The 11,221-nt window shown below is 39.3% G+C and overlaps 1 protein-coding gene across 1 annotated transcript in view; it reads right to left on the bottom strand.

Moving 5' to 3' along the window:
• The window catches only part of LOC148479283 (vomeronasal type-2 receptor 26-like), a 77,735-nt gene extending 67,048 nt beyond the window's left edge, over nucleotides 1-10,687 (bottom strand). The window contains exon 1 of the mRNA XM_088454698.1: nucleotides 10,427-10,687. Coding sequence (XP_088310824.1) covers nucleotides 10,427-10,681 — 255 coding nt within the window. The 5' untranslated portion in view covers nucleotides 10,682-10,687. The remainder of the gene's footprint in view (nucleotides 1-10,426) is intronic.
• Nucleotides 10,688-11,221: the final 534 nt, after the last annotated feature.

The raw sequence follows: 11,221 nt of genomic DNA on the forward strand, positions 1-11,221 counted from the left end.
AAATATGAGGAACATGTTTGAAGAAATATGAAGAAATAAAGGTCTACATTTCTATTCATGATTTTGGAAATTTCTCTGCACATTTAAATTTTACAAAAACTTCTGGAATCAGATAATTTCTGTGAATGTTGATAAAAGTAAAATAAGACAGTTAATACAAAATATTGTTTTTTTGTAATTCTTTTAATTTAGAACTACCCCTTTATTATTCTCCTAAAATCATGCTAGTTTGACCAGATTTTATATTTGTAAATTGTCAATATAAGAAGACATTGGAATTGTCTGTGTCATGTGTCAAATATCTAAGTTTGAAATTTTTATTATAATACTAGTTAAGAGTCCATCAAATGAAAGGAAAAAAAATAACTGTAAGATCATGTTGGACTGTTCTTTTGTAAGGGTTAAATACCACGCCGAACTTATACCACAATTGTGGAATCGACTATCAATTTAAATATAAAAAAAAAAATAGCACTATTCCTAGTTCACAAATATTTCTTTATCTACCACAAATTTTGTGTAAATCTTCTTAGAGTCTTTTACCAATTGAACATGTTCCATGCCACCAATATTGTTGATTTTTACATAAGCAGATTTTGCATGGCAATGGCAATCACGTTCTCTTTGGTCATCAGTCATAGTTTGTTGTCTAGTTTTATCCGGCTCTGCCCGTCATCTTTTTGCTGCTACTTGCTGTGTAGTTACTCCCACAGTAGACATTTTCCTTTTTGGTGGCAACACAGGTACACTTTATTGCTTTATTTAATTAGTATATTCCTATTAATTTGACAGTAAGTGCAAATAAAATGAATTGACAGAAATACAGTCAATTTTGAATAGCAACAGTCATTATAAATGGTAACTGCCACACCAAAAACCTACATAAACCAAACCCAAAAAGGCCAAGAAATGAGGAAGTGAGAAAAATCAAGTTTGTTATAATGTTTTCCCAAAAAACTGATTGTGTAGCAGCAAGGCAAAAATCAGTAGGGCCACTTCACGACCATAATTTTCATGGTTAGTAAAAGACAAAAAATTCTAGCATGTGGAAATATTTTTATTCGAACCCAAACAATATCTGTCATTCCCAAGTAAGTAGGGATAAGAATATTAACAATTTATTAATCTACTCACTGTTTCATAATTTGCAGCAAATTCCTTTCAGTGTTTCATTAAATGCTGAGAAATCATGTATCCTGTAGTAACAAGGAGTCCAGCACAATTTACAGGTAGCGAGGATTGATACCACAAGCAATATACATGGACAACACTTTTTTTTATCAACCTCCTCATTACATTTAGAATCGGTGGCGGCTTCAGAGGTGGGGCTGCAGCGCAGTAAAACATTCAAATAAGGGAGCCACACCAACTACCAGTGTGTCCCAGCCATCTATGTTTGGCAGCATTTGAAATGGCAGTTGGTGTGGTTCCTCTATTTGAATTTAGGACTGTGCTGCAGCTCCACCTCAGGAGCCACCACTGATTAGAATGTAGTTTGAGATAGGGCTGCTTCAGCTGCTGTCGGTGAAACATCATTACTAAATGGGACCATAACTAAGAATATTTTTTGCCAACTGTATGATATAATAAATTGCAAGATAAAACATTATTTCAGTACCTTGTTGCACAGTGGCTTACTAAAGGCATGACATCCATGTAAGCCTTAGCACAACATCCAATGTATGCATCACAATTTAAACTCGTGGTTGAGGTCATCTGTCCATGCTATTAAGTTCCTTTTGAATTCCATTGTCACCAAAATACCTGTTTTCTGCATTCAGCAGCGGCATGTAAAAAACGTCAGTAGCTCTAAATTAAATATGAAGCAATGCCACCAACTGAAGGGACTGGAGAAAAAGGCTATCAAGACCTATTGTGTATATCCAGCCAGAACATAGTTAGACGGGGGACATTTTACCTTACTGCAGGACATAGAGAATTATTGTGTTTTTATGCAAGCTACTTAAGCCAATTCAAAATTGAAATTAATAAATCAATTTCAGACATTGCCAGTCAAAGTTAAATCATAAAACCAATCAAACTACTGCATAATTAGCTAGAGTACTGTAGCTGAAAGAGTCTGTAAAAGTAGACAATTTAGCTAATTACAAGTATAAGTGGAATAATGTACTTAGTTCACTTAATGGATGCGCATTAATGCTAGTGATCCAGAACACGGGTATATATATCACAAAAGTTATTTTAATACAATTTAAAAAAGAAGACCGCAATATACATTTTCAATAATCCAAAACATACACATAACAGCGTAAAAATATAATTAATAACAATAAAAGTTCTCCAGATGTGGAACTCCCATAAAATAATTACAATAGATACAGCTCCTCCGATGAAATACTGTAGAGAAGGATCCATTTCTATTAAGAGCTAAAGTTGTGCCTTTTTGAGAGAGTCTGTAAATAACAGCTAGATTGCTCAATCCCAGGGAAAAACTGTCATAATTAAGGCCACCGATAAAAAAGGAGGGATAGAGGCTCAAAATACCTCTGATTACTGAGCAGATGCTTAAAGATAACTTTTGAATGGGAAGTTCTATCAGAAACTCCCGTCTGGTCCAACTAAGAAATTTCTAAAATTGAATTAGGGCTTAAGAACGCTCTTGAATGTTGACATCTTTATTTTCTCATATTGTGGTGCAAAGTTAGGGCAGTCTGTTTTAAAAGTAATAATTAGTTATAATAATTTGGATATGAATGTAAATTGCAGTGACTTAAGACACCTGTGTTAAATAATTATTTTTTAAGTTAATTGATTAATTGTAGACAACAGATTTTTCGTTAAATCTGCTTTAAAATGGCAACCAGGTGAGTCCTTGTCTTCACCCAACTTCTGAGGAAACCATCACCATAATTGATGGAGAAATGCATCTAGGATTAAGAACTGCTATTATCTGGACTCTCCGTGACCCCCCGAGAATATGATGTGCCTTTAAAATTGTAAGCGACTTTACAATAATAAGAGGAACATATGTGCAGCATCAAATGCTATATGTGTCAGCCAGGGCTTTCATCAAGTACTATGGCTGTGAATCCTGATTGCTGTGAGGAGTTTAAGGAGTAGAGTGTGACTGTGGCTGCTTGCTCAGTGCTGCTGCCATCGAACACAGCCATGGCAGAGGATATGGCCAGTTATTGCCAGACCCTTAAGGCTGATTAGGCTGCTTTGTTTATTTTAAGAGACCACTTCACTTAATTCCTGCTGGATTTGTTCAATCTGACCAATGATCTATCATGTGTCCGTAACGATATCCCGTGTGTTGTGTATGATATTGGCAGATCTTGCCTGCTGTAGGCAGGATCTGATGATACGACGTGTGACCCAAAGGTACGGATATCGGTATCATTATTATGAGTGGACACTCATGATTTGCACATATTTTGCAAGATTTGTCTTTCCAAATCATCGAAATCAGGCAAATTGTGCATAATATTGTATAGTGCACAGGTTCTCAAACTCGGTCCTCAGGACCCCAAACAGTGCATGTTTTGCAGGTCTCATCACAGAATCACAAGTGATATAATTAGTTCCACTTGTTGATCTTTTAAAATGTGTCAGTGAGTAAGGAATACACCTGTGCAGCTGCTGGGTGACCTTGAAAATGTGAACTGTGTGGGGTCCTGAGGACCGAGTTTGAGAACCACTGGTCTAGTGTGTACACACCTTTAAGCCCATTATTAACTTACTAAAGTCTTTATCTATGCTACTGTGCAATTCAACAAGTAATTCAAACAAGTAAAATGTTTTCTTTTGTGGGTGCCTAAATAACAAAATACTTTAAGGATAAAGTGTAAGTGCCTTAATTTGGTAAACTGTGCATGACCTTATTATTATACAATGTAAGTGTGGGTGGGAGGGCCCATCTTGCACTATTTTACATTATGGGTTTTGCATAGCTTGTCAGTGCATCTTATATTTTTAAAATGAGCACTCTGCAGCTGCTGTATCTCTGTCTGCATGTTGCACAAGTTTCTGTATTATCTAATCCCAATGATATATGGCAATACATAATTTATGGGCATTGATATTGGTGTATCTTTATTTGTAAAAAAAAATCATCAAAGTGATGCTGCTTTGCAACTTTCCGAATGTTAGAAATGTTGTTTGTTTTAGATATTAAAAATAATTTGACATTCTGTCACTGCTACACCACAGTCTGGATGCCAGGTAAGTTACATATTTAAGTATAAATAAATCTGAATGCTTATTCTACTATGACACAAATGAGGACACATCTGTGTGGGCAACACCATGAAATAAAAAGTATGAGAAAAAAAATACATATTTTCATACAAGAAGAGGCTAAGCTGAGGTAGCAATAAGAGCCATGTTATTTAATAAACAAGATGTAGATTGTAGGGTGGAAGAGAGTTTTGCAGACCACGCAGTGTTATAATAAATGGATACAGTATCATCTGACTCTTCATTAAAGATGATTGGTTTGTTTTTGACTTGGTTCTTTTTTTGCAAAATTAGCTTAAGTTCAAATTAATTCAGATTTATCTTAATGGCTATGCAAAATACATATGTAAAAACTGTACAGACATTAAAAAGCCATTTTTTAGAAAACTAAGTAAAACTGAAATGCTCATCTCTACTCTTTATATTGAGAAAAGAGGATCTAATAGAGCATAATGTGCAAAGTTCACATGAAATGACCTTGAGGACCCCGAAGATTACATTTATGTGGTTTTTTATGATTGTGCTGTTTGATGAAGAAGGCAATGTGGATTTTTGCATTGCTTTAGAAGTTTTGACACCACTAGGGAGTACTCAGTATTTTTGGGCACACATGCCAGAACTAATTTCTGAACAAGTGTTACTTAGTAGAGGAAGATATCAACTGTTGATTTGGAAACGGTTTCAGGAACATAGACTGAACATACAAAAGGGACTGGCAACACATAGTGTCTTCAGGCACTTTTCCAAGGTGCATCAGAGGGACCCAAGTTGTTTGAGGAACATAGGGGTAGAGAAAATAGAAGTAACAGCAAGACGGGGTGACAGTTTCAGGAAATTATGCCAGGCAGAATCAAAATGGATCTTCAAAATCCAAACTTTGTCACCAGAAGGCCATAATGAGGCATTGGATTTTTTTGATTAGATATTTTGGGGGGGCGCGGTGGGCTTTCGCCAACCTACACATACTGTCTGGTCGGTGGTGTGATCATAGCCCCCCGCCTCTCCCCGTCTCCTAAACACATCAATTGTCTCCCTGTTGCCTAAACACATCAATTGTCTCCTGCCCCCTCTCCTTCTGTAATGTCGTCCCCCGTTCATCTACCTCTCCTTCTCTTCTACAGAGTGCTCTTGTGTTTTTTATCATTTCTTTTTTTTATTTCTTTTTTTATCTTTTCTTAAATAAATATATATATTAACCAGGACAGAGCAGCACTCAGAGTGCCGCTCTGTCTTGGTTAATGTGTATGGAAGTTTTCTTCTTGGAAAGGGCACCGGACCAAGTATACCCTACAGGCATGGGAGTGCCGGATATTCCAGTTCTTATATATATTTATATATTTTTTTTTTCTTTTTACTTTTATCATGTTTTATATTTTATAACACAATGGATCACATATTATAGGTTAATTACACCTTATATATGTGTATAGTTGTGCATATATGTGCCTGTAATAATAGTTTCAACTGGTAGTACCACCCATTATACGGTACCAGTCAAAAGTTTGGGCACACCTTCTCATTCAATAGTTTTTGTTTATTTTAAGTATTTTCAACATAGTCAATTAAAACTGAAGACATCAAAAGTATGAAAGAATACATATGGAATTATGTTGTTAAAAAATAGTGTTAAACAAATCAAAATGTTTTAGATTTTAGATTCCTCAAAGTAGCCCCCTTTTGCTTGATTGACAGCTTTGCGCACTCTTGTCATTCTCTCAATCAGCTTCATGAGGTAGTCTCCTGGAATGGTTTTGAAATAACAGGTGTGCATTGCCAAGAGACAATCTGTGGAATTACTTGCCTTCTTAATGTGTTTGAAACCATAAGTTGTGTTGTCTAGAGGTAGGGTTAGTACACAGTGGACACCACTATTTGACTACTGTTGTAATCCATATTATGGCACCAACCACTCAACTCAGTAAAGAGAAAAGACAGTCCATCATTACTTTAAGACATGAAGGTCAGTCGATATGGAAAATGTCAAGAACTTTGAATGTATCCTCAAGTGCAGTTGCAAAAACCATCAAACGCTATGATGAAACTGGCTCTCATGAGGACCGCCCCAGGAAAGGAAGACCAAGAGTTGCCTCTGCTGCAGAGGTTAAGTTCATTAGAGTTACCAGCCTCAGAAACCGCTACTTGACTGCACATCAGACTAGACACCACATAAAGTCTTCACAGAGTTCAAGTAGCAGACAAATCTCAATATGAACTGTTCAGAGGAGACTGCATGAATTAGGCCTTCATGGTCGTATTGCTGCAAAGATGCCACTACTGAGGATGAACAACAAGAAGAAGAGAATTGTTTGGGCTAGGGAAACACAAGGAATGGACATTAGACCAGTGGAAATCTGTATTATGGTCTGATGAGGCCAAATTTGAGATTTTTTGTTCCAACCGCCATGTCTTTGCAGATGCAGAGAAGGTGAGCAGATAATTTCTGCATGTGTGGTTCCCACTGTGAAGTATGGAGGAGGAGGTGTGATGGTGTGGGGGTGCTTTGCTGGTGACACTTTTGCTGATTTATTCGAAATTCAAGGCACACTTAATCAGCATGGCTACCACAACATTCTGCAGTGCCATGCCATCCCGGTTTGCGCTTACTGGGACCATCATTTGTTTTTCAACAAGACAATGACCCCAAACACACCTCTAGGCTTTGTAAGGGCTACTTGACCAAGGAGGAAAGTGATGGAGTTGCTGCGTCAGATGACCTGGCCACCACAGTCACCCAACCTAAACCCAATTGAGCTGGTTTGGGATGAGTTGGTCCGCAGAGTGAAGGAAAAGCAGCCAACAAGTGCTCAGCACCTCTGGGAACTCCTTCAAGACTGCTGGAAAACCATTCCAGGAAACTACCTCATGAAGCTGATTGAGAGAATGCCAAGAGTGTGCAAAGCTGTCATCCAAGCAAAAGGGGGCAACTTTGAGAAATATAAAATATAAAACATAGTTGACACTTGTTTAACATATTTTTGTTTACAACATAATTCCATATGTATTCTTTAATAGTTTTGATTTCTTCAGTATTAATCTACTATGTTGAAAATAATTTAAATAAACAAAAACCATTGAATGAGAAGGTGTGTCCAAACTTTTGATAGGTACTGTATATATTTAGGGTGTGCAGTCCAGGAACCTTTCTTATACACTCCATTTAGTGTTCTTCTTTGCACACCTGAAGGCTGAGACACCTTCTACCTGGACTAGCACCCCTCCCTTATTGGTTTATTCGTTTAAAGCATGGAGTCTGGTATTGTCAAGGCACACTAGTAATAGGCAGGCACGAGTAAATGGGGCATGTCCTAATCATGGGAGGCATGGTCATGCCCCCTTCAAGGGAAAAAAAATAAAAAAAATTTGAGGGAGCCCCCTCAGCCCAGTGCATAACCAGTGCGGGGCACGATCAGCTTGATCACTCCCCTCACATGCATAGGAAACTGCTATGGCCGCTTCATAACAGCAGCGAGCAGACTCCCAGTTCAGCCCAGCACACAGCAGCATGTGCTGGGATGCTATGATGAAGGAGGGGGGGAGCGGTACCAGACCCGGGCCCCTACCGGGCCCCTCCATCAATCCTGGGCCTGGGTAATTTGTACCTGCTCCTCCCTCTCGGCACCCCTGATTTTCGGGGCGTAGGTCCCCTGGATTGCTTTGGTGGTCTGCTTTAGGGCATCGCATTATAAAACTTTTCCTTTTTTGCACTTTTAACACTTTTACTGTTTGTTTTTATTATATTTGTATTTTCACTTCTCTATCCTATAAATGCAACAGCAGCTGCTCTTACCTATCTTACTTTACACTTCACCTTTCTTATTAGAGTGATGCCCTGGGGTTGCTCGGCTGACCTGGTTTGGGGTGTCCTGCACTCTGGATCTGAACCCTAGTATGTTAGGGACCTACCCTACAGAGGTTACCTGGATATGGTGGTTAGGCCCATAACCTTGGCCATGATTATGCTAAAAACCTAGATTTATTGCCAAATTTTATTGCATAATGTATTTATATATAATCAGTAATTTGGAGTTGTGCACCTATGATCTGTTTGTTTCTGTGCCTACATCCAATTCTATACTGTAAGGCATATACAAAAAAATAAAACAGCAAAGCTTAAAGATAGTAGGTGCAGACCTAAGTGTCTATGTACTAAGCCATGGAGAGTTAGAATGGATGGAGAAAAAGTAGCAACCAACAGCTCCAGACTATCATGTATCAAACACACAGTGGCATCACAAGGTGGGGGCGGGGGGTGTGGGCCGCACCGGGTGTCACCCTCCAAGGGGGTGACACCAAAAACTGCTCTCTCTCCCCCACCATCACATACAGTAGCTTCTGCAAGGTTACTGCTGCCCACCCACTCCCCCACCCTCTTCCACGGCCGCCGCCACCCATCCTGGCTGTTATGCTTAAAAATGTTTTTTTTTTTTTAAAAAGGCATGCAGCGTGTGACGTCATGGCGTCAAACTGCGCCGCCTCTGCAGTGGAAGAGGAGTCAGCTGCCTGCCTGCCACCACCATTTGTATAAGAGAGGAGCCTGCTGACCGCCCACCTTCCCACTGGCCGCTGCTGTTGGAAGTTAGAAGCCCACTGCCCACCCACCGACACTGCTGGAAGAGAGGAGCCAGTCAAGAAGAGGTAAGGGACGCAAAAGGGTTGGCTGGGGACAGAAAAGGGGGAGCTGGCTGGCTGGGGACAGGGGAGGGGGAGCTGGCTGGCTGCAGACAGAAGAGAGGGAGCTTGCTGGTGACACAAGTTGGGGTGGTTGGCAGTCTGGGAACATAGAATGGAGGGCTGGCTGGCTGTGAACACAAAAGGTGGGACTGGCTGTCTGGAAACACAACAGGAGAGGCTGTCTGGGAAGAGAGAAGGGGGGGCAGGCTGTCTGGGAACAGATAAGGGGGCAGGCTGTCTGGGAACAGAGAAGGGGGGCAGGCTGTCTGGGAACAGAGAAGGGGGGACAGGCTGTCTGGGAACAGAGAAGGGGGGGCAGGCTGTCTGGGAACAGAGAAGGGGGGCAGGCTGTCTGGGAACAGAGAAGGGGGGACAGGCTGTCTGGGAAAAGAGAAGGGGGGACATGCTGTCTGGGAACAGAGAAGGGGGGACAGGCTGTCTGGGATCACAAAAGGAGGTAGGCTGTCTGAGGACTGTTGTGTTATACGGCTATGCTGCCATCATAGTTAGTGCCCGCTGTATCTCGCCAATGCAGAGCTACAGGTCCTGTGAGATGATGATGTCATCATCTTGTGAGTCCCTCTCTCTTTGCTCATGCCCGCTGGCATTCTGGGAGGAGAATTGCAGTGTGAGTACTGGACTGTGTGACTGGTAAGAAGGAGGGAGCGTGGAGCTGTGCACCTTGGATCTGATTTTTTATTTTTTTTGGGGTGGAGGGGGGGTGTCACCACGAGTTATAGCACCGGTTGACACCAACCCTAGTGACGCCCCTGCAAACACAGCCTATAAAATGACCATTAAAAGCTGAATGGTTGTTACCTTATCTTGTTCACTTTATGTCTGTTCAGTGTTTAAGATCCCTCTGCCAAGAAATATGAAAATTGGGGAGTATTTACCTTCCATGATGTAGGTACTATTAAGATGTGGTTTCTATGGGCAACATCTCCACTTCTCTAAACCTGCACTTTAGTAAATATAGCCCCTAGTGACTACTAGTTGTTTAAGAAATAGTTTTTATCCATATGTAATATATAGTTTGAACTCATTATTAGTACCCTCATTTTAAGTTCATATTTCCTTGCCTAGAACCTGGCAAAAATTAAATCTGTTTCATTGAATATTTTTAATGTTTTGTATTATGACAAAAAAAGTGTATTGATTGATGAAACATTTAGGTGGAAATGTAATAGGCTGCGAGGTGCAGTCATCTGCGAGTCTAACCTTTAAATTGTCTATAATTTAAATTTCAAAACCATGTATGTTTTATTTTTTTATTATTGTCTCTTAAAAAAAAAACAGGCAGACTCATTGGTATCACACTGCACCTTGCAGTGTTTTACATTTATCCCTTCGGCATCTTGCAGTGTTTTACATTTATTCATTATAGTCATATTTGAATACATTCTTGTTTCATTCATTATTGTTGGAAATCCAAAGTGGGCTTGGAGGTCCTTTGCCTGATCTAAAAAAGGTGAGTTCTTTGATCCAGCAATATTCATACATTTAATTAAATTGAGTTAAACAATATTTCTAAATAAGATTTGATGGCACTTACCTGTGTATAACCAAATACATTCAAAATTTGTGCCATTGGGATGGTGGTGTGAGAGTTGAGATCTCCAATAAAACCGACTAATTTGCCATGTTCCATACACATGTAATTAGGAATTAATTTCTTAAATCCAGATAATATACGAAAAACATCTTCCACTGCTTTATTTTCACTTCCACAAGAATCAAATAGATGATAACCCAGAGTAATATTGGGCAGAATGTCTGGGTTCTTGTTAATCTGATTAATTGCAAACATAAAAACTCTGAGATGTGCATATTCTCTTCGAAGTAAACTGTTAAAAATAATAATACATTGTGTGCAATTATTATTATGATTATGATTATTTTTTTGTGTAAAATTGTTTTTCACAATGTTCAATACATTTTTCTTATTTTCAAATTACATAATACACTTACAATATTATGTCAAAATTACCTTTATGCATAAAACCCACACTTTATATAAATAATCAGTGCCTGGACTCAAAAGCTAGACAATATAATTTATCTCTCACATTCTGCTGTAATGCTCTATGGTACATTACCTCTGTCAAGATCACCACAAGCAAATGGGGAAATATACCTCTTAGACATACAGTATATTTTAAAGTACCAGTAGCCTGTATGGTTTAATGTACAGTATAAAAACCTCTATTCTCCTGTCTTCTGTCTAGCAGCCATTCATCTCTATTGGACACTTCGGCCTATGGAGATCCTCTACTGAAAGATTGGAAGTCAGGGTCCCAGGTTGGGAATAGAACTGGAGATCAGGGGCCTGGATATATGCCTTCCTCAT

Source organism: Taudactylus pleione, unplaced genomic scaffold, assembly GCF_031769625.1.
Source record: "Taudactylus pleione unplaced genomic scaffold, aTauple2 ptg000627l, whole genome shotgun sequence".
Taxonomy (NCBI): domain Eukaryota; kingdom Metazoa; phylum Chordata; class Amphibia; order Anura; family Myobatrachidae; genus Taudactylus; species Taudactylus pleione.